Source organism: Leptonotus elevatus, chromosome 5 (assembly GCF_054856555.1).
Source record: "Leptonotus elevatus isolate MCC_2025b chromosome 5, RoL_Lele_1.0, whole genome shotgun sequence".
NCBI lineage: Eukaryota > Metazoa > Chordata > Actinopteri > Syngnathiformes > Syngnathidae > Leptonotus > Leptonotus elevatus.
In genome coordinates, this window is record NC_141243.1 from 16,783,327 (window position 1) to 16,808,102 (window position 24,776).

Below are 24,776 nucleotides of genomic sequence, written 5' to 3' on the forward strand. Positions count from 1 at the left end.
TGTATTTTTCTTTTTTTTTTCTTTCTTTAGTTAGACCCATAAAATGATGTGGTGGGCCAGAACTGGCTCCCTGGACATGCCTGTGTGTGGCAAAGTACTAAAAAGTACTAAAAATCGATACATTTCTTTAAAAATAGCAAACACAGGCACACAAACACAGTGCCTGTGGTCCTGAAATTTCTCATTAAACTGTGTTAATAAAGTTTTATCTGATTTAAAGCATTTTGGGGGGTTTTGTCTTAATTCACACACACACACACACACACAAAAAATCAAAATCTGATCTATTATGATTGTTTAACCCCCCCTCCCCCCACATGGAACTATTCAACTGCACATGAGCAGACTTGATTCAGGAAGACAGCTGCAAAACAAACCTGTTGGCGCGGTTGTGAAGAAAATGAAGCGGCGTTACCCAATAGGGGCAGAAAAGAGGAAAAGGCGAGAGGTACTCAACCTTTATTTCTTTTTTTTAAATCAAAACTGTTTCAATTTCAACCTTTTTCAAAGTGACGCCAAATATGGGTAACCAACAGCAGCAAGACCCTCTTGCCAGTTGCAGTAGAATTGCTGTCAATGTCTGCAGAGGAGGATGCGGTAGCGATGAAAATAAAACTGCTGATCATGTTGGGGCCCCATGAGATGACTCGCTTTGTGCCCCCAAATAACTAAATACGTCCCTGCCCGTGTGTGTCTGTTTAACCAGGTTGTGCTCTTCCTGCTTGTGCACTTCACCACTGTGACCACCAGGGGGCGGCGTGGTTTGAATTCTCCGCCGAATAAACGCCGCTGTAGCCCCTTGAGTTGATCTTATCTCTTTCCAATCATGTCCCAGCAGCCGGCGTTTGGTCCTCCCACAAACAGAAGCCGTTGGTGTGGCGGTAAATGCGGGCCCGGGGTGGGGGGGTTGGTGTCTGTGCAACGCTAGTGAAGGTGTCACTTGGCCATGCAGTCACAGTCGCTTGTTGTAGTCGAGTGTCCTTCACCGGCGGTTTCCGGAAGCGGGCTAATAATAAGGCTGGTTTGAAGGACACTCGGTGGCAGCACGGCGGTGCTTGTGCCTCTTTAACACCCAGCGGGAGGAGGAGGAGGAGAAGGAGGAGGTTGTGGTTGTGTGTTCGAGAGATGTAGCCTGCCTCCTGCCTGCCGTGTGTCTCCAGCATCCACCCCACCTCCTGTGCTCCCCCTGGCCGAGGACGACAGGCGGGCTGGGATGCCGATGCTGTCGCCAACAATCTTGTCTTTTCGAGTCAACCCGAGAAAGCTTTTTTTTTTGTGTGCGTGTGTGTGTGCGTGTAACGTTTGAAGAACTATCAGCATTTTAAAATCAGCACAAAACAGGTGAGTGACGAATATAAAACCCGCAGGCATGCCTACGTCATTTTTGGATTTATGCTGTAACTGTGTCTCGTCTGTGTGCATGACAATTGCACTGTGTCGCTTTTGTTGGCGTTCACATCTAAATACAAGCTCATTTAACACACGCCAAGTAGATGGAAAGCGGTTTCAGCATTTATTTGATATCTTTGATATCCAGCTTAAAGGGAGAAAGAAATCACTTGATATGTGGAAAGAAATCAACTGTCCCTGCCCAGACCTTATACCTCAAATTTAATACAAGAAACTACAATACCCGAGAGAGAAAAAACAACCAATCAAAGCCAGATGTTATAATTTATATCTGTCGTGCATTCACGGGCACACCAGTAACGTTTACATTGATGTTCCATTACTAAAAAGGTGCTTCTTTGGGGTAACAATTCAGCTCACATACTTGTCACCTACTACTGTAAAGTAGTGCTGTCAAAGTTAAAGCATTAACTAATTCATTAATCATGTATTAACGCAGATTAATCACACTTAATTTTGACAGCGGATGGTTAGGTTAAAGGTAGCACAGGTTGTGTTTGAGCAATAAACATAACGACATGCATTAAAGTAAAGCATTTAATATATGTTTGCGTATGACATTCAGAATATTTGTTCATGTCAAATTATTGGGGTCATTCCCCCCCCCCCCTATTTTAAATTATGCAAGTAATTAACTGATTAGAAAAAGAGGTAAATAACGTCCTCTTCACACTAAATGTTGAAAAAATAATGCTCTTTAAATTTGGCGGGCAAAAAATGTTGATAAAAAAAGCTTTTTTTAATTAAGTGATTAATCGTGATTAATCAAAGTTCTAAAATGTGATTAATCTGATAAAAAAAATGTAATTAAATGAAAGTCAAAATGACTAGTTAGTTAACTAAAACGACCAAATCCTTTAGGCTGCTGTTTAAAACGGCATACTCGCCTTTTTAAGGTCCATGTACAAGTATGCACTATTGCCCTCACTAGAAGATGATTCTTTGTATCTGTTATCTTCAGAAAAACTCACTGCTAGTCACTGCTTTTGCTCCATTTATCCACATATGTTGAAGTGAGTTGAGGAAATCCATTTTAATTAGTGTTTTGATGCCATCTTGTGGCATCAATAAGCAATTACAACCCTTTGAGAGGGTGTAAAATACACACAGGTCCCCTTCCAGTGAATTGCAGGGGTTCGTTCTCATTGTGCTCGTACCGGTTTTCGACCTACTAATCCACCAGTGCCATTACTGGGTCCAACTAATAGGCATGTGCCATGCACTAGTAACCTCCACAACCCTACTTGTTGCACCCAAATGCCCACTAGTAGTTTTGCCTCACTAGTAGCATTCACTGCAATTGTACTGCTAGTATAAGTTGTGCCAAAAAAATACTAATTACTAGGACATGGACTTATCAAATAAATGCTCAAACAGCTTTTCATATTAATTGCAAGAGCAGTTCTGATATTCTTTTACCATCAACCAGTCAAAATGTTTTTTTTGTTTTGTTTTTTATAAATACTGTATATACAAAATGCATATGCACACTCAAGAAGCATCATGACGGCACGACCGGGAATCAAGTGACTCTCATCCTCTTTGTCCAATCCCTCAAATGTCCTTGAAGCCGTTCTGTAATTAGGCCGCATGAATACGTACCCGCCGGAGACGTGAGTCATTTCTTTCGCGATATGCAAATGAGCTCTGACCCGGGGTCACTCTCTGGGTCTCGCCTAACGTGGAACTGACAGGACACATTTGCATTATGTACTGTATCATTGGTCAGGTGTTGCAAGCTACAGTGGCGCGCTCATTTCAGTTCTCTTATGTCATGCAAACATTCAATGCAATTTCGTATCTCACTTGGCGCTGACGTGTGTGCTTCGTTGATTTTATGTGAGTAGAATTGGCCTTGATATCGCTCAATGACTTCCTCAGAAGTAAAACGTTGCGAAGTTGTCGTGATACTTGTGCAACGCTTTTGCTTTGGTCTTGACAGGAAGGAACATGCGGGCAGTGAAGCGACTCTTTGTAGCGACTCAGCCTTTTGCAGACATGAGTGTACATAAATTAGACTCTTCTCGCTCAAGTTTCAGTCCACTTATACTGTGGATTTTAGTGCCTGCATCTGAGGTGAGTATCAGTTAGACTTCATTATCAGGTTTCCCGACAGGCACGTGATCTCGGTCTCAATAAGCTATTGTCTGTGGACGTTGCAAAGTGTACCACGGGATTTGACTTTTATTATCATATCTATGATGCGTGATGGGTTAAGTGGAGAGTGTGAGTGTCAATAGGTGTTGGTGTTCATGTGTGGGATAGAAGATGGATATTTAATTCTGTATTATTAACTAAATAGATTTGACATCCTGTCACTGATGCTGTGGCTGATCAGGAATATGACGCCCGAGTGCTTCTGTGTGTTAGGCTCTAGGACTTGGAGGAAACATTTCCAGCTGTGGCAGCATGTCATTAGCGTGAAGGTCAACATTGCTGCCCCCCACACACACACACCCCCCACAGGGACATACGGCCCTGGAGGCCCTAAATGACAACGCTCTCTTTTGGCCGCGATGTCAAAATGAAACACCAGGCAATGTGGACCAAACATGATAGTCACTGTTGGAGACTACACTTGCACATGACAGTGTGACTCCACTGTATACACTCAACTGGACGCTTCATGAATAGTATAACACAGGGGTGTGCAAACTTTTATGGTCCAGGGAACAGACATTTTTCCCAAGACCCCCTTATATTCCTAACACCAATTACGGTAACTGCTCAGTTATGATTGTGGGGGGGAAAAAATACAAAATGTGTATTAGTCTAAACCAGGGGTGGGCAATGTAAACAATGGAGGGGGCCACCATTTTTCATTAGCGCTACTGGGGGCCCCACAATGGACCGCATACTTCCTAACCAAATATATGATAACGACGCCATTTTAAATAAGGACCAAATATGTGCACCACTCACTCTACATTTGATCGCTGCTATGTAAAAAACACTTATGTCCATTTTTGTCTTTATTTTAATTTTTTTTACATTTGTATGTTTTTGGGATTAAACTGAATGCAAACATCCCAAAAATGTAAAAAATGGACATAAGCGTAAGTGCAACTTCAAAGGCATAGAAGCAAACAAAAATAACCACATACCGTGTTTTTTCCTGTGCAAATGCATACAAAATTCCCATTCAAAGATGCTATAAAACTTTAAGTCCAGTTAAAGCACACGTTTGTAACACTATTAAGTGTTGACATCCATCCATTTTTTTGGAGGACACAAATTTTATAATTCCTCATGCGCTTCAAATGAACTGTCAACGGTTCTTGTGGGGAAAACAAAAATTGCTGTTTGTGTACTTCTGAAAGCAATGGTGTAGTCAGTGTTGCCAACTTGGTGACTTTCTCGCTAAATCTGGCGACTTTTTTTTTGTGTCAAAAGTGACTAGCACCAAATCTTGCGACTTTTTCTGGCAACCTAGACACTCCGACATGACAGGTAATTTAGGGTGTTTTTTTACTCACTCTTTGCCTCTCCCATGATGTTATTATTCATCTCTCCTACAGCGTCCGTTACGATTACATGCAAATGGTCTATTATGCAAATGAGGTGATAATGTCATTTAGCGACTTCTAGCAGCTTTTAGGACAACCAATAACTACTACTTTCCTTTACTGGGGAGTTGGCAACACAGGGTGTATTTTTATCTTCGAAAATATTTACAGGGCTACTCCGAGTGTTTGGCTCATGTCCGCCAGTTGCCCATCGGTGCTCTAAATGCAGTTGTGCACTAGAGATTCAGATACAAATTGCATTGCGTGTTATCCGAATGTGCACGTGACTTCTCATTAAGCCCCAACGAACTCAAAAATAAAACCATCAGTAGTCATTCAAAGCTACCGATGTTGTCAGAAACCAACCTGGGGGTCTACACAGGACTCGATGGAGCTCGTTCCTTGAGTTCCTCTATAGCCTCTCGCCCTCAGGCGGGCGCATGTAAACACCATGACACATTTGTTATGATCAAATTGCTCCGCTCGCTCCTCTGCGGACGTGAGCAGAATAGGAAATGCTAATCTGTGCCGACTGTTCCTGGCGCGGAAAATACATTTTGCTTTGCTCTGTGACATACGTAAAAAAAAAAAGAAGAAAAAAAGATCAGCTGTACTGAATATTTATTTTCCTTAGCTTCCGTCTGACCTCAAGATGTCCTTCTGATGTGTTAGTGTTTCTTTTTGTCATTTTGCCCTTTATTGCGCATAAGGTGGAATTGTTACGGTCTGTCGCCATATTTTAGACACTTTACAGGTCATGTTTTAGAGTGCCGTTTTATTATCTATGCTTGTCTATTAATATTAAAGTGGCAATATGTATGTCAACAGCCAAATCTTGATGAAGACAATTAATTAGTCATATGATTGAACACATGGAAGTTAGGTCAAATGGAAGGGGAGAGTGAGGATTAGAGACGGTGCAAGAGAGAGGGGCGAGCGGCGGATTCAATCTTGGCGAAATAGACAGTGCCCCAAGGAAGCATTTCATGCCACAAAAATGGGACGCCTTGCTCAACTGTCCATCTCTCCTCTTATCATTTTGCCCCCCCCCCCCCCCCCACTGTCCCACTGCCACGTGAGCACAGTTGAATTGCCCTCCATTCTAAAGCCCTCCCCTGCTAAGAGCCATACATGGAGCATGGGAACACGTTGCTCCCAGACAAAGATAAGAGCAGCATGTGGAGCTCTCTGCGTCAAGTCCCGGTCACCTTCTCTTCAAGGTCATGCATAATCGTGACACAGTGCTGTTTATCTTTATTATTTTATTTTTTATCAATTCATCATTTGTTACATAGTTTGGTTGGACACATGAGAGAATGAAGTGATAATAAAAAAATAAATAATCCAAACTTACATCATTCTGCACACAGACTCATGGATCTGGGTCAGGTTGTCACAGCTAAGAAATTGATGTATTTCTTTTAGTCCGCTGTATTGGTGAAGAGGATATAACAAGTGAGAAATTGGATTGCATCTTAGCATCATCGTTTTCATGGAATATCATGTCGTTTTATCAGGATCGTCATTTTATTCTTAGATATATTGTAACACATACTTGGTTTTGATTAAAATCTCAATTACGTCTTGGCATTGTCGTCCCTCAGCATGGGATGGAATTATTATTCAAGGATTAAACAACTTTTTGCCTGTCTAAATGGGATTTTAAATTCCATTCTGGCTGTAGCTGCTGTGTCTTCTTGTACTGTGGACTGGCTCAAGCAGTCCTCCTTGTGTTTGTCAGATGAGTTGATAGGAAGTGACCAAGGTCTCCCTGGTTACTGCAGGAAAGGTAGACACGTTGAGCAAGAGGGGACGGTGTGCCATGTGCACATGTCTTATCTTGTCTGCCACAAAACATGCGTACTCGGGGTGTCAGGTGATACATTGTTTTAATTGTAATTAATTGCATGACTTCGATACTGTAGTTAACTCACGATTAATCGCAAATTTTATATCTGTTCTAAATGTACAATCAAATATTTTTTTCTAAATTTTCCTACTCTTGTTAACATAAAAGTGGAAAAAAATGTTAAACTAATAGAAATATGGCTGCATCTTTTAGTTATTGATACAGTATTTTTATAATAAAATTGAGTACAGTAATGTAAAAAACGTGTGATATTGATTTGTGTTGAGGTCATTTTTCTGCCACTAGATGGCATAATTGCATTTGGAAGACGGTGACAGCTCAGTGCATCTATCTAATATTTAACTCATTCACTCCCAGCCATTTTCACTGAAGCAACCCCCTTGGCTCCCGGCTGGTTTACTGGATTTTAACTAATTTTGCAAGGCCCACAGAATATTGTGTTCTATAAAACCATGGAACCTACCAAAAGAAAGATTAGAGTCTCTTCTTTCATAAGGAAAACAAAGTTTATTTTTATCTGTTTCCATTTTGTAGCAATTAGCATTTGAATCTAGCTAAGTTTCATCATTATTCACAAATCTATTTAGAAATGTGAGTAAAAGAGCATTTTCTCAACATGGCCCTGGTTGATCTCTTTTGCTCTGCTGCCACCTGCTGGCTGTTTGTGTAATAACTACCATTTCATGAACCGTTCTTTGCAGTTGAGGCTGCATCAAAGCCTTCTGTATGCTCTAGCATAAAAAAAATATATATATATATATATATATATATATATAAAGGAACGTATAAATACGTCTTTGGGACACTTAAAACCCTTAAAAAAGAACGTAATTATACGTTTTTAAGAGCAAATGAGTTAACATGAAGAAACTGTGCTATTCTGCACATTTATAAAATACAAATTGTAAAATACAACTTGACCCCAATCTCCACAAATATATGCATTATTATTAAATGTATTACTGTTCAATTTTGACGTCGACGTGTCTGCTACGTTGTGCCTGGAATTCCCCCAGTACAGGTCTTCCAAGTAAGGGACGGTCATTAATCGCGCGTTAAAGCTTTCTACAAATTATTTCAATGTAAACATTGCTTAATTTGTGTCCTTTTTGTGTGACAGAGACCACAGGAAATGGACCAAGACGACATTGTCCAAAATCAGACGCCAATAGACAAGTTGACTGAAGCGGCAGACACGGTAACATCTCAAACTACTGCAGCACATCCTTCAGGTCCAACATGCGAGCCCACCACGGGGCCGCCCGCTGCTACTGCCAGGCCTCGGCGGCCCCAGAGAAGTGCCAGAGTGGAAAGCTCCGTTGACGTATGCGAACCCAAAGCGGAACCCACACGAGGCGATGCCCAGGGCGAATGCGATCCCGATGGCGCCGCGGCAAGTCGTACAAAAGCTGGCTCCAGCCCACCCGTCAGGCCCTCGGGGGACCGGCCCGGTCCGCACATCAAAGTCGGTCCAAAAGGTCCGGGGCATCATGCGGTCAGGGCCGCCTCAGTGCCCTACCCGCCTTTAAGCAAGTCTGTACCCCCTCACCTGTACCCTCACGCCCACAGAGCTCTGTCTGTTGCGGGCACGGCCGACACTCAGGCGCAGACTGTGGAAGATTTCAGGCAAGTTCCCAGACCACGACACACATCCTCAATATAAGAACAGACCGGCAGCCACAAAGGCACTCGATGCTGCGTACAAGCATTAGTCTTCTCCAAAAGTAATGGAACGGCACGGTCAATTCCTCTGTTTTTGTTTATACTGAAGATATTTGGGTTTCAGATCAAAGCACGAAAGAAAAAATATATAATGTTACGTTTTGATGTGTTAAACACTTTTGTTTGAAGCCACCCACTTTTCAAGTCAGCAAAAGTATTGGAATGGGCATTATTAAATTATTTAAAGTGAATGACATTTCAAATAGCTAACAATAAATAAAATAATAATAACTAAAAAAATAAATAAATGTATATATAATGATAAAAATAAAAATAACCTGCAATAGCCTGCGACCCATCGGTGTCCTCTTCAAGTTGTAAAATGCATGCTCTGTTGGGTTGGGGACTGGTTATTGATTTGGCCAGTCTAAAATCTTCCAATTTTCTTCAGATGAAGTCCTTTGTTGTGATGGCACTGTGTTATGGGTGTTTCATTATGAAGTTGGCATATGGTCCAAACCCACTTGACACTTCTGATGCAGTGATGCACCATTAATGCTGATCGTGTTTTGACAAAAAATACACACGTTTCTTTGTGTATTTACTATTCATTTTCCACTTTAATCAGTAACGTGAAATAACTATTTAAATGAAAGAGAGAGATCACAATCTGCTGTTAAATATAGAAAGTACATCATGAATATTTGTGTTTCAAACGAGATTCACTGTCCCCAAAATATTTTGCCACAGATGCCACTGCACTATAAAGGCATAACAGTAACTTAACACCGACGTCAAACAGGTTTTAAGTTAATCATGCACAAAACAACTCAACCACAAGTCGCTAGCTCTGTGCACAGATTAGATTTAACAAACCCTGTATGCCCTAGATTTTGCAAATAAATGCCAGAATTCCCAAATTATTAACTTTTTATAGAATTCTTTCAGCTACACACTTAAAATGCATACACAAATACTGCTTATCCAAGTCATATTGTTCTATAGATGCTCGATGTAGTGTTGAAACCATTTTAATTAGATCATGCTAATAGTCGGAAATAAGTGATAGAGCAGAATGGTAATAAGAGTCTTTGCCAACAGGGGGCACATCATCACTTGGAACGTGGGTTCAGCCACGCCCCCTGACGACATCACCTCCTTGCTGGGCTTGAATATAGGTGATGGGAACACAGACATGTACATCATCGGGTGAGTCTCGTTTGCTCACGTACACTTCAGACAGTTATGACTAATGAGCACTGCAGCCGTTGTTTCGCCTCACAAATGCTAATCCATGAAAGGCTCCTCTGCTTGCTCCTGTTGACCCATGTGCATTGTGCCGTGTGTCTCCAAGGCTGCAGGAAGTCAACTCTATGATTAACAAACGGCTGAAAGATGTCCTCTTCACGGACCAGTGGAGCGAGGTTTGCATGGAGAGACTCAGCCCCTTTGGATACGTGCTGGTCAGTAATAGTTTCTGGTTAGGAACATGTGCTCGCTGATTAGAAATGCAGTTTGGCTTCCATTCGTATGCATTTTGCGATGGCTGATAAGGTCCGTGCGCATAGCCTTTTTTCTGTGCTACTGCTGCTGTCTCCACTCATTTTGTTCCCTGAGCAACAAATAGAGTGATGATTTATAACAAGCGTGTAATGTTAGCGTGTCCGCTATCTTCCGCTCTGTACCAGGCTCATTTGGCACAGTCAAGTTGACGTTGTCTCCCTGTGTGCCTCATTTTCTTCTTTTGGATGTTTCATTTTATAGCTCAATTATCTGAATACCCTATATATATCGCTGGCCTCCAAAATAGTCACTTTTCAGCAGACCCCCCCCCCCCCCCCCCCCCAAAACAGAATGTTTGTTTAACCATCAACATTACATCTTCATAAAGACAGAAGAACCCATTTTCAACATTTTAGATTGGTCGATAATTTGTAAAAAAAAAAAAAAATATATATATATATATATCACCCACATGGGTGGACTGATCAACAACATAAATTTGTGGAGAAAGAAAAATCAATGTTTTTTTCCTGAGTATTTTTTGGGGTTTGGGTAATTTTTTTGATTTTCAATTATCTGCTTTGTTGAATATTTTGTTCAGTGTTTCTCAGTAGGTTTGCCTGTTTCTTTAAAAAATATATTTTTTCCTGTTCTGAATATTTTTTAGTGTAAATTGTTCCCCTTTTTAAAAAAAATATATTTTTTGTGTTCTTCTGAATAATTTCCCCTGTTTTTCCGAATATTTTTTCTGTCACGAAAAAAACAAAACAGAAAATGAACGCCAGCAATATGTTAGTTCATACTGTAGAGTCAAAATTTGAGGGACAAACGTCCGTCAAATATGTCACAAAATTTACCCAGCATCCCGTGTCTAACTCACAATTTGGAATATGACTAAATTGAGTTACAAGCTCAGTTACAGAAAGAATTCAACTTGTAAGCCAAGCTACCACTGGAGAAGTTTTTTGTTTGATTATACGGTTGAAAAAATAGTAATTTACATGTACAATACCCCCACTGGTCAAAATATTGTTTTTCATTCACTCCGATTACCATACTGGCTATACAGCACATTATTATCTTAAGCATGGAACATTGTAACGTTGCAGTTACTAAACAAAAACGAATCATCTCAAGCACTACCTTCACCTTGCGCCTCGACATTTCCTGTAGCTTGCGCCTTTTAACAGGACATACCGTTGCAAGCAGCTGCTTTTCCTGTATCCTGTTGTGAAAGGATGTTTGCTGGTGCTGTCGGCATGGTAAGCGACGTAATCATATGTGAGCGTGAATCAGCTGTCGGGCTGAAAGAGTGAGACAAACGTCTCCCAGGGTGCTGTTTTATTTTTGGATCAGAATGTTGTCAGTGTTGATGGGCCTCAATGCTGATGTCTTCCAACTCTCGTGGTCGGCTGCATGAGGTGAAAGCCTCTGTGTAATAATGTTAGCGTTGAAATGTGAAATGGGTTGGGCGATTTGCAACCCCTTATGGAGTTGTCCTCGATGAAGCGATGCACCAACAATCTATAATCATTAAGTTATTCAGTACCAGCCATTTTCAGACAGTCTTTACTTCAACAACAAAAAAAAGTACATTAAATAAATAAAAAAATGTTTTTAAATGAAATTAGAAGGTCCATTCCAGTGTGTTTTTTGATGTGCGAGTGTGCATATGCTGGGACGGCCACTGCCCAACCCGCGTGAGAGATTGTAATCTCCAAGTTTTATGAACGTGTTTACACGTCTGGACATCCGCCAACTTTACACAATAGCTGCCTGTGACCATTATCAACAACTGTGCACAAGAGACCTAATTTCTGTTTCACAATGGAGCAGCAAATGCAGTTAATATTGTGTGAACTAATTATCCTTGCTCTGGATTTAACATGGTTGTTATCTTTGCGGCAAGTTTATGGAACTACCAGGGGAGCTATGGTGTACATAGAAGAAATGCACACTTTTGTGTAGTTTGCATAGAATTTGTATAGAATTGCATCGTGTCACAATGAGGGGTACTGAAAAGTGGTAGCTGTCTCACCTGCTAAATGGGGAAAAAAAGTGAATCAACATATTAGAAGCACTTTTTATTATGATGCATCGCAGTTCTGTACCACTTTAGCCACAAAATTGGATCGCATTGGATCTCCTTCCATCGTGCAAGTGTACCAAATAACAGGTGCTGTTGGTGCACTTTACAATTCAGTAGGAATTATTATGCAACAAAGTCGTACATCTCGCCAGTAACAACACAAGCAAGAGGGTCTTCAGTCACGTGGAGATGTGCGCATCCATTACTGGCCACAGGGCATTTCAGGCTCAGTGTGATTATGCTTCATTGCATGAGCGGACTCGTGGAGGAGAATGGGAGGGGAGCAAAATCACAGTAGATATCCATTGTGGAGCTTGGCTTAACATGCAAATACTTCATCTCGTTCTACTTTAACCAATGCACGTGCTTTATTCTGGCATCTCTGTTGTGAATCGTACACGTGCTGCTCAAAAATGTCAAAATATGCATAAGATGGTGTAAATGCAAGGCAGAGAGAAAGAAAACAAATGACCCTCAGACAAGCAGCATTTACTCTGAAAAGCAGCTTTCTTCTATGGTGAGGGCTGACCGCGAGCAGCAGCCCGGTTAATGTGTCTTCTTGTGCAGTAGTGGTTGCTGACGTGGAGGTTTAGCAAATTGGGATTGAGATTATACAATTTGTTTATTGAAATGTAAGTGCTATCTGTTCCACTGGGCCATATTTAACTTTTTCAGAATCATGCAAAGTGTGCGACGTTCCTAACTGTCCATGTCCGCCATGTTGTCCTTAGGTGACCTCCCAGAGGATGCAGGGCGTGTTGCTGCTGGTTTTTGCCAAGTACTACCATCTGCCCTTCCTCCGTGGAGTCCAGACGGAGACCACCCGCACCGGCCTGGGGGGTTACTGGGTGAGACAACCACTCACACGGTACACTCGTTAGCACTTGGATATGTGAAAGCATTACACTGTAAAAGAGACAGATAGCCCTGATGCTAAAACCTACATATACACTCAACGACCACAACATTAAGTACACGGTTTAATGGGATCTAATACAAAAGAGCTACAATTAATGCTGTCAGATAATATTGTGGTTTCGAGTAGGGATGTGCAGTAGATGGTATAAATGTGGCCTCTACCGATCAATTGCGAGAACAGTTGATAATGTCATCGCGTTTGCCTCAGTGTGAAAATGTTTTAGAACACGTCTGACCACGGAAGCTGCCGCCTGCCAGTGCGTTGACAGCCATCCGACCTGCTTTCCCGGGGTCTCGGGAACTGTCGGAGGAATGCTAGGCGCTAAGATAACTTGTGTCGCAACGGCCACAAGCTGCGGCTGGATAGCTGGCGTGGCTAAACATTCCGTTCCGTTCCGTTCCGTCTTCAATTCCGCTTATCCGGGGTCGGGTCGCGGGGGCAGCAGCTTTAGCAGGGAAGCCCAGACTTCCTTCTCCCCAGCCACTTCAGCCAGCTCCTCCGATGGGATCCCAAGGCGTTCCCAAGCCAGCCGTGAGACGTAGTCTCTCCAGCGTGTCCTGGGTCGTCCCCGGGGCCTCCTGCCGGTAGGACATGCCCGGAACACCTCCCCAGGGAGGCGCCCAGGAGGCATCCGAACCAGATGCCCGAGCCACCTCAACTGGTTCCTCTCAACGTGGAGGAGTAGCGGCTCGACGCTGAGTCCCTCCCGAATGACCGAGCTTCTCACCCGATCTCTAAGGGAGAGCCCGGCTACCCTGCGGAGGAAACTCATTTCGGCCGCTTGTATCCGGGATCTCGTTCTTTCGGTCACGACCCACAGCTCGTGACCATAGGTGAGGGCAGGAACGTAGATCGACCGGTAAATCGAGAGCTTTGCCTTTCGGCTCAGCTCCTTCTTCACCACAACGGACTGATACAGCGTCCGCATCACTGCAGACGCTGCACCGATCCGTCTGTCGATCTCTCGCTCTAACCTACCCTCACTCGTGAACAAGACCCCAAGATACTTGAACTCCTCCACTTGGGGCAGGACCTCATCCCCGACCCGCAGAGGGCACTCCACCCTTTTCCGACTGAGGACCATGGTCTCAGATTTGGAGGTGCTGATCGTCATCCCAACCGCTGGAGATCACGGCTTGAAGAAGCCAACAGCACCACATCATCTGCAAAAAGCAGAGATGCAATGTTGAGGCCACCAAACCGGACCCCCTCGACACTCCGGCTGCGCCAAGAAATTCTGTCCATAAAAGTTACGAACAGAATCGGTGACAAAGGGCAACCTTGGCGGAGTCCGACCCTCACAGGAAACAAATTCGACTTACTGCCGGAAATGCGGACCAAACTCTGACATCGGTCGTACAGGGACCGAATAGCCCGTATCAGGGGGCCCGGTACCCCATACTCCCGAAGCACCCCCCACAGGACTCCCCGAGGGACACGGTCAAACGCCTTCTCCAAGTCCACAAAGCACATGTGGACTGGTTGGGCGAACTCCCACGCACCCTCAAGGATCCTGCTGAGGGTGTAGAGCTGGTCCACTGTTCCACGGCCGGGACGAAAACCACACTGCTCCTCCTGAATCCGAGATTCAACTTCCCGACGGATCCTCCTCTGCAGCACCCCCGAATAGACCTTACCTGGGAGGCTGAGGAGTGTGATCCCTCTAAAGTTGGAACACACCCTCCAGTCCCCCTTCTTAAAAAGAGGAACCACCACCCCGGTCTGCCAATCCAGAGGCACTGTCCCTGATGTCCACGCGATGTTGTAGAGACGTGTCAACCACGACAGCCCCACTACATCCAGAGCCTTTAGGAACTCCGGGCGAATCTCATCCACCCCCGAGGCCCTGCCACCGAGAAGCTTTCCAACCACTTCAGTGATTTCGACTCCAGAGATAGGGGGGCCCACCTCAGAGTCCCCAGACCCTGCTTCCTCAAAGGAAGGCGTGTTGGTGGAATTGAGGAGGTCTTCGAAGTATTCTCCCCACCGATTCACGACGTCCCAAGTCGAGGTCAACAGCACCCCATCTCCACTATACACAGTGTTTTTTTTTTTGTTTTTGTTTTTTTCTGCTTTTTTTTTTTCTTTCTTTTTAAGAGCTCAGTATTGTTCATTCGGAAATGTCATCATCATTGCTCTTTTTTTTTTTTTTTTTTTAAATATATATATATATATATATATACACATATATACATACATATATACATATATACATACACACATACATACATTTTTTTTTTTTTTGTGTGTGTGGGTGAGTATGTGTGTGTGCGTGCGTGCGTGCGTGCGTGTGTTTGTTAGCTCACCAGAAAACCTATTAGAAAAAAAAAATCTCATACCGTTCACCTAAATCGAACACCAGGAGACCCGAGGGGACCGAAGAAAACCAAGGAAGGTGAAATCCAGCACCGACCAGACACCCCCCACCAGAACTCCTCCCCAGCCCAAGAAACATCCAGACCCCAACAAATCCAAAAAACATAAAATCAGGGAGGCCTCAAGAGACCAACGGAGAGACCGAGAAAAGGAAGGAAGGACAGACGAAGCCGCGTGAGATCCGAGACACCAGCCTCCACCGATTCAATAACCTGAGGAGGAAACAGATTGTGTCTGAGTTTCGGTAGATGCTGGTGTGGTGGATCTGGCATGCATGAAAATCTCCACCAAAGAGGGGAGCCGTCGACCCCCGCCGGAACAGAGCAAGCGCAACACCTCAGGGCCCCCCAGGCCGCGGCAGCGCCAAAGGACGACCCCCGGGCCCCACCAGGGCCACCGGCCGGAGAGCAAACCCAGGAGCAGGAGCGCCCCCCGCCCCAACACGGCCCGCGCCCCCGGCCCAACGCAGCAGGACGGGGCACTGCAGGCCCACCAGGCACCCCACCGGCCCCCAACCCCCGCCCCCCCCCCCCCACAACCCCCCGCCCCCCATCCACCCCCGCCACCCACCCCAACCCAGCCCCAGCCGCCCCCATGCCCCCAATCCCCCAGACACCCCGCACCCCCCCACCCCGCAACCCCCACCACCGCCCCCCCCCCAACAAAGCCGCCCCCCCCCCCCCCCGACCCCACCCCGACCAACCGGCAGCCCCCCAACCCCCGACCCCCAGCCCCCGGGGACCACCCGCACCCAGGCACCGGCGCCGAAGAGGGGCCGGACAGCGGAGCGGAGAGGGCAGCCGCGCCCACCCCACCCCCCGCCGTGTGGAAGGACGGAACACCGGGGGCAGAAGGGGGAGATGGGGGCACCGGAGGGCGGCCGACACCCCCGAACCCCAGGCCCAGCGGGGGAAGGCCCCGGTCGTCACCCCAGCGTTCTTTGTGAAAATTAACCCCTGTTACTGAGTCCGCCAGCTCGCGGACTGGCGAACTCTACCCCTAAACCGTGAATGTGACCCCACCCAGTGTATATACAAGTGTGTGTGTGTGGTGCATTAAAATTAGGAGCAGGTGAACCGGAGCCGATGGAAATGATATTCCCACGCTCCGATCCACCCGCCACCCAAGCATGTTGCTGAGTGTATGTGGTGCATTAAAAAAAAAAATAGATAGGGCGGGGGGGGGGGGGGGGCGGGTGGCGACACGGACAGGGGACCGCAGCACTGCTCTATACTGCGGCCCCCAACCGATGGCACCCCCACAAGCCCCCCCCCCCACCCACAAGTTGTGTGGTGAGCCTTTAGGAACTCCGGGCGAATCTCATCCACCCCCGAGGCCCTGCCACCGAGAAGCTTTCCAACCACTTCAGTGATTTCGACTCCAGAGATAGGGGGGCCCACCTCAGAGTCCCCAGACCCTGCTTCCTCAAAGGAAGGCGTGTTGGTGGAATTGAGGAGGTCTTCGAAGTATTCTCCCCACCGATTCACGACGTCCCAAGTCGAGGTCAACAGCACCCCATCTCCACTATACACAGTGTTAATGGCGCACTGCTTTCCTCTCCTGAAACGCCGGATGGCGGACCAGAATTTCCTCGAAGCCGTCCGGAAGTCGTTCTCCATGGCCTCACCGAACTCATCCCATGTCCGAGTTTTTGCCTCAGCGACCACCGAAGCCGCATTCCGCTTGGCCAGCCGGTACCTGTCAGCAGCCTCCGGAGCCCCACAGGCCAAAAAGGCCCAATAGGACTCCTTCTTCAGCTGGACGGCATCCCTTACCGCTGGTGGCTAAACATTGTCCTTCAAAATTACATTACATCTATGTTTTTATTTTTCATTATTAATTTATTCATGCTTTTTTTAAATATTATAATTATTGTTATTTTTAAATCAGTTTAACTTTGCTATGGGAATATGAGGGCAGTTCATTATCAGTTTTATACTTGTTTAAATTGCGATCATATCGAAAGGTGTTTCTAATATACCGTTTACATCATTTGGCTTTCTACCAGTAAAAGGTTGAGTCACAAATGAGCTCCCATATTTTGGCTTGTGTCACTGATGGTGTAGTCGTTCACTCGCCTGACTTCCATCCATGTGCGCCGGTTCTCTGCCTTTTTCCCCCAAAATCAGGTAGGATAGTCTTCAGCTCCCTGTGACCCCCAACAGGATAAACAATGTAGCAGAAGGATGATGGATGCATTTTGTCTTGCGGGTGATTACACATACAATATTTATGCACCACAAACATCCTGACGAGTTGTGCATATATTGAACCACGCTGCATGCTTACAACTTGCAAGCAGTTTTGAAAATGCTTGGCATGTAAAACTGGTCATGAATCTTGTGTCTTTCTACTCACTGGACACAATGCTAAGTACATATGCAATGACGTTAAATGTGATAGCCGTATTGCTAATGTTTAGATAGCCAAGCAAACCAAAAATAACCAAAAGGCAAACTATACAGTTGGGATTTTTTTTTTTTTTGCAGCACATCCCAATCATGCAACCACATGCAGATCATTTGGCCGCATTGTCCTCATTGCTGAGGGCTTGACTAAATGACTGCCTGCACAGTTATGCAACCCGGACTTCTAAGTTAAATCCTGCTGTTGTCCCGAGTGCACGGCAGGCGTCAGCACATTCTACACGTTTTACACACTGACGCGTCTTTCGTGATTCAATGAGGCGGAACATTGAGGAGAAAAAGCGCACGCTCATCGACTCGCGCTGCTGCTGTACAGTTTTTGTTTGCGTCAAATATTCTCTGACTCACAATGAATACATTTCCTGTTATAATGACATACGCACACAATTAGTTCACACGCTTAAAATGAGTTGTTCCCCACCACTTAGATTGCATTGATTTAATTATTTTTAAGTCATCTATTCCTCTCCTTTTGTGTGCCGTAGGGAAACAAAGGTGGAGTCAGCGCCCGCATGTCAGTATTCGGTCACACTATCTGCTTCCTCAACTGCCACCTGCCGGCTCACATGGAAAACTCGGATCAGCGCATGGAGGACTTTGAGAGCATCCTGCAACAGCAGCAGTTTGAGGGCCAGGCGGCCTCTGGTGTCCTTGACCACGAGTAGGTCACAAGTACTCACATATGGTTTTAGTATTTATTTTCAGGTAAAGACTGTGAAATATATATATATATATTTATATATTTATATATTTATTTTATTTTTAGAAAGTTTGTTTTTTTTGCCCCTGAATTGGTCACATGTACTGACTTTTTTTTTTTTTAATTGTGTCCTTTTTAAAATTTGAATTACAGTGTGGTGTTCTGGCTTGGGGATCTCAATTTCCGCATTGATAACCTGGAAATGCAAGTGGTGAAAACGGCCATTGACAATAACAAACTGTCCATGTTGTGGGAAAAAGATCAGGTAAGAAAAAATAATTTATATTTACTGTATGTTTCATATGAAAATTGGGTGAAAATGACAGAATGTAGGAAAATACTGCACTTATTATTATTATTATTATTATTATGGATGTGCGAGTATTTATAATAGGTACTACTAACTATTACTTAAATCAGATACAAGAAAAATAAAAATTGTTTATAAAAAATCCCGAAATAATATCACCATCAGTTCTTTTCTGTGACTGTGTCAATCAAAATTAAGCATTCATCTGTGCTGATGCTGATGTACCTAATGTCATATATTGTGAGCGTATACTGTAATTGTTGTTGGTGCCGCTAGGGGGTGTAAAAGAGACCCAAAAGAAAAACCTGTGATGCTAACGCCTTTATTATTATTTCAGTTAAACATGGCAAAGGAAAGTGAGACGGTGTTGGAGGGATTCCAAGAGGGGCCCCTCAAGTTCCCCCCCACGTACAAATTTGATGTTGGGACAAACGTATATGACACAAGGTTGGTGATGCCGGTCAAGCAACTACAGCGGCGCCAGAGCACATCTAACCCGGGGGCATTCGGACATCAATAAATGTTATGAAAGTTTTCTGTCAACATATACAGATTTTAAAATGATCAAATTTAGCACAACGCTACACTGAAGGAGGCACAGAAAACTGACACAGCTGTTAATTCTTAGCCAAAAATCACATTCCACTGGAATGCAGCCACCAGATTTGATGTATCAACTTCATTTCAATCATTTCATTTGAGGAGATGTTCTGTCTCTTCACTCCGTGTCCTCCCCCCCAGCGGAAAGAAACGTAAACCCGCTTGGACCGACCGGATCCTGTGGCGGCTGAGAGCCTCGGTGCCTGCTGCCAGCACCGGGAAGCGTAGTTCCATTCCAGGGTTGACCAGCGGTACCAAAGTAACGCAGCACTGCTACAGAAGTCACATGGAATACGTAGTCAGCGACCACAAACCCGTCTCTTCCGTCTTCACCCTGCAGGTGAGAGTACCTGAATGTCTGTACAAAAATTCAATACTTTAATTTTGACCATTTTGCTTTTTATATCTGCATGTATAGAAATAGTAATAGCTCTGCTGTAAGTTTATTTTTGATTTATTACTTTTTATGAATAATTTGATTTGAAAGATATTTAAATCGATTCTATATACAGTACTTGTGTGAAAACCATTACAGAAACATAGAACACGATATTGGCGGCAATGCTGTTGATGCCGGGCAGCCGTGGAATAAACCTGACATTGAGTTGCAATATAATACATTTGTTAAGTACTGCACATACTGCAGTACTTGTGTTACGTAGCACCGTGCATTTCTTGTTTCATCAAATAGTTGTGTTTCCTTTCCTCTCCAGTTCCCTTACAAGGTGGATGTTCCCCTGGTCACAGTGTTGGTGGAGGATGAGTGGAATAGCATTGCTGATGCTACAGTCAAGTTCAAACTGGCACCAAACTATCCGCGCAGCTCCTGGGATTGGATCGGACTATATAAGGTACAAACTAGACTTTACACCGATCCGATCGGCCGGTGTTTTGCATTTGATGAAAAATCGGTGATCGGCTGTAATGTCATCATTTGCGCGATCAATCAATGACATCAGCGATCGGATCCGCAAAATGAGACATTACAGCAAAAGCAACCTCGCTCGCTCCGCGGTCGTTCTGTGCTGCCTTAGTTTATATGTGAAGCTGAACGCTAATCTATTTTTAGCCTTGTCTTGTGAGTGGAAAGCCTATGCTGTGTGTCTTCGACCATCCAATCACAAAGTAATAACATTTATGTATTTATTTTTTACTTTTTGACTGGTAAAAAGCCCGAAAACAACTTCATTTACGTAAAAATAACTAGCTACAGTATGTGTGTTGTTTATTTAATTTTAACATCTCTATAATTCAAAATAGTTTTTTTTAATCACAAATGCAACTAGCAGGCAGCTGTGTTGTTTTACATGGAAATAGAGTAAGTGCATTCTTGACCGACGCACAAAACTTTTGCTAAACGAGGATATGAGATATAAGGCTATCATACATAACACGAGTTGTGCTATTCTTGCCACGTGATTACATATAGAGTCGATCATTTGCATCGATGTTCGAGACTCTACTTGCATATGGACTTGTTTTCAGCCGTTGAACTAAGATAACAATAATATTTAGCATTAGCCAAAGTATTTAGGGAAATTCCCAGCCACCTGAATGACTGGCAATGTTCAGGATTTTTTTTTTTTTCCGTTAATGACAGAAAAGAAGATGTTGCCTTTTGGGTTAATTTTTTTCCCCCTCCAATACATTTCAATAGGCATCAATTATACATGGATTTTCGCTATGGCAGGAGTCAACTGAATAGTTATATTTCTCCATATTCGGATTGAATTGTGATCAAGCATCATTTTTTTTCCAAACTTGCTAATCGACCCCAAAGATCCTGATGGCATAAAGCTAGGTAGAAACATCCATTGTGCTGACCAAAGCGGTTTTACCAGCCATGAGTAACTTTGCCTATGCTGTCTCAGGTGGGCTTCAAACACCACAAGGACTATGTGGGATATGTGTGGGCCAAACAGGAAGAAGCAGATTATCAGAGACAAGAACATCAGGTACGCTGGCCAAGTGCTGTGATGGACAAAAAAGAAAGATTTAGAGATGTTCACACTTAACGAGCATCTCACAAATTGTTTTGCAGGTAACCTTTACAGAAGAGGAACTGCCCAAAGGCTCGGGAGATTTTATCTTGGGTTACTATAGCAACAACATGAACACCATCGTGGGTGTAACGGAACCATTTCAGGTAATCATCAACTGAATCTAACATTTTCTACTGTTTGTATTATTTTCACTCCCCCCCCCTCTCCATCTCGCATGCACAGATCCAGCTTCCCACATCCGGCAATCACACCAGCTCCGAGGACAGCTCCGACGTCAGCTCCGAGGACGACAGCAATGTCGTCCTCACAAAGTCAAGGTCTCGCAGTCCCAGTCCCCACAAGACCAAGCATCATCGCCGTCGTAGCGGCAGCCATTCCAGGAGTCCCTCGCAGGACAAAATGAAGGACGGCGCGCCATCCGTCACCGCGTCTGAGTGCGAGTCCCTAAATCGTCCAGCAGAGGGCACCCAACAACCTGCTTCTGAGGATGGCAAACCCAGAGAGGAGACGGGAGTGTGATGTTGTCTCATGGCTGAAAAACGAAAAGTGGCTGTCTTTTATTTCATCTGCAAGTTTGTTTTGATGGAACTGTGCAGTTTGGGAAGCCATCTAATCAGGAGCAAACGACAAGTTCCTCAAGAAGGTTTGCTTTGCCTTGAATTTTTATTCCTAAGTGTTTCACTGTGTCCTGCATTTCCTCAACATTGGTCCATCTTTTGGTGCAGACAGTACAACCAAGCATAATTGTAATAATATTTTTTTTTTTTTAAAGGTTTTAAGGGCATTTTCTCACCTTGTGTTAGCCAAGGTCATTAGCTTGCTATCATCGAGCAAGCTAGCATCCACATTCCCTTTGAGAATGCACAAGACATGCATATGATTGTTTTGTTTTTGTTTTCCCAAATGCATTCCTTCTATCCATAGTTAACATGGCGACATCTCAAACTGTCATCTCTTCTGGATGGCTACTCTCAAAACGAAAAACGAACATACGTTGGGCTATAGGAGGGTTCTCCGACAAGCCATGTCAGCAGCATTGCACATGTCAGAGCAGAGAGTGAGCGTGAGGGCTAAGGGCCTTTAAATAGACCCCCGAACGAGTGCGGCGAGATGTGGCGTCCCGTGGGAGGATCACTCTCAGCTGACACAGCACAGCTGTCCTGCTTGAACTCATTTTTTATTGGCTGCAGGGCAGCTGATATTGTCAAGATAATTACGGTGGCAGCAACACCAACCGCGATCCGATCCCCCTTCTTTTAAACAAATTAGCAACAACAACAAAAAAATTCGCCAGAAATCCATTTTCCTTGGATGTCACTATCAAATCAGAAGAGTTGCATGACTTTTGGAAATGTTAAGCGGTAACTCTACCATGTAGAGCAGCTACAGGGCTTTGCATTTGTATTATTATGGAATATCCCAACTGCAATGTGATACTTCATTTAAATACGTTCTTGGTCCAGTTAAATTTCACGTCCTGTGTCTTTGGTTTCATTTCCAATGACTGCGTTTGTTCTGTTTGCAAAGATTCTCCTTCACTGATCCCGCTGATGAATTGACAGTATAATAGTATAATGTGTGACATTGTTAGAGTTTGATGTCTAACACACTTTGATCCTTTGGAACTGTTAGCGTAGGGCAGTATTGTGAAGCTGTTACCTCAGTGTGTATGTCTAAGATTCGGTGTGTGTGTGCGTGTTTTTCGGAATGGTGTGTTTGCTATGACTGCGTTTGCATGGTGTGGACATACTCTACATTCCGGTACTGTGATTTTTGTGCCGTCAAGTGCTGTTTTGGACTCTTTGTCATTTGTGAAGGTGGTTAGAAAAGTAGAAAAGATATGATGGTTAAAAATTGTATTTTCCGTGTAAAGTGTTAGTGAAGAGAATCTGAAGCTTTCGAATGATTTCAAAGTGTAACAATGTATTTTATTTATTTTTGAATTAAAATACAGTATAGGATAATTAAATATATGTCATGATCAGTGACTTGTGAAAAAATATCTGTCTACAGAATGTCATTGTTTTCCTATGTGTCTGAAATAGAGTAATATGTATCAGAAAGATAACAATGAAGTATGATATTTAAAATAAAAAAATAAAAAGCAGACAATCTATGCCACAAAGTTTATTTTGTTTAATTACATTATGTATTTATTTTCTTATTTAGATATACTGTATGTGTATCTATTAAAATGAGCCTGAATTCTGCTGGCCAGTGAGGGAGCATTATTTCAGTGGGCTGGGGGAATCGTTGAAAACGTTTTCGTTTATTAATGTTATGAATTTGATTTCTCAAGTTGCTGTAAAAAAAGAAAATCAATAAAATGTTGGTTTTATTATATCATCGTGTGTGTGTGTGACTTCGTGAGAATGCTTTAATTATAATACAGGCTTGTGAGAAAATTAGCTTAGTTCAAAGTCAAAAAGGTTCTCAATAAGTAAAATGTCACAGTGCCCCGCTGCCCCCTTTTTTATTTGATGATTGTTCAAAAAGGCTGCTTCAGTGGGATAAATATGAATGTAATGTGTTATTTCAGTGAAGACCACAATGACTGTGCTGTTCCATAATGAAAGTGAACTAGTAGTGACTAAACTCAAATGATGACTGATGCATTAAAACAAGGAGAGGAATCAATGAATACAATGTAAAATAGCCACTCTAAAAGCTATTAATGTATTATTTGCACAACCAAATGAGCATGTGGAAATGTGTTAAGCGAATGACTAAACAACCAAAGACACACCTATGCAATGATATAATAATAATAATAATTTCATAACGTTGTAATAAAAAATGCTATATTGGGATATAATGGTCTTTCTCCCCAAAAAATTGTCATTGTTTTTTCGGGTGGAAATTGTATTTATCAAAAGTACTAGTGGTATCGGTACTTGGTATCGGAAACTACTCAAGAGTTGATTACCCGTACTGGTATTGGTCTGAAAAAGTGTGCCATGGAACAACCCGGATCTCAACAAAGGAGAAGTGCCCGCTAACACAGATGTAGACATATGGAGCCACAACACTGACAATAAATTTGGTATTTGTTTCAATGTCAATGCAGCTTTTTCCACAATGACATTTTTTTTTTCTCAATACCAAATCTTATTGTCAGTGTTGTGGCTCCATATAGACACCAGTGTTGGGCAGTAACTAGTTACTAGTAACGCGTTACTGTAACTTAGTTACTTTTTTATTACTTTTTTTTACAACTACTACTACTCTAGTCTTACGCGTTACTTTTTTAAATACAGTAACTCAGTTACAGTTACAGTATGGTGTGTTAGTCAGTTACTTGATAAATTATTAAATTTAATAATTTAATTGTGCAGCACTGGTGAAGATACGCGGTTCAGAATCGAATCATGAATGGATGGCTGCCGTTTACTGTACTACTTC

The 24,776-nt window shown here is 43.4% G+C and overlaps 1 protein-coding gene across 1 annotated transcript; it reads left to right on the forward strand.

The window, feature by feature from the left end:
• Positions 1-838: 838 nt before the first annotated feature.
• inpp5jb (inositol polyphosphate-5-phosphatase Jb) lies at positions 839-23,715 on the forward strand. Its single transcript, XM_086076654.1, has 13 exons — positions 839-1,341; positions 7,907-8,412; positions 9,550-9,657; positions 9,803-9,911; positions 12,772-12,888; positions 18,247-18,422; positions 18,615-18,726; positions 19,109-19,218; positions 19,513-19,711; positions 20,085-20,222; positions 21,243-21,326; positions 21,413-21,517; positions 21,597-23,715. Exons 2-13 carry the CDS (start codon positions 7,919-7,921, stop codon positions 21,891-21,893), a joined length of 2,049 nt encoding a protein of 682 aa, XP_085932780.1. The 5' UTR covers positions 839-1,341; positions 7,907-7,918; the 3' UTR covers positions 21,894-23,715.
• The last annotated feature ends 1,061 nt before the right edge of the window (positions 23,716-24,776 follow it).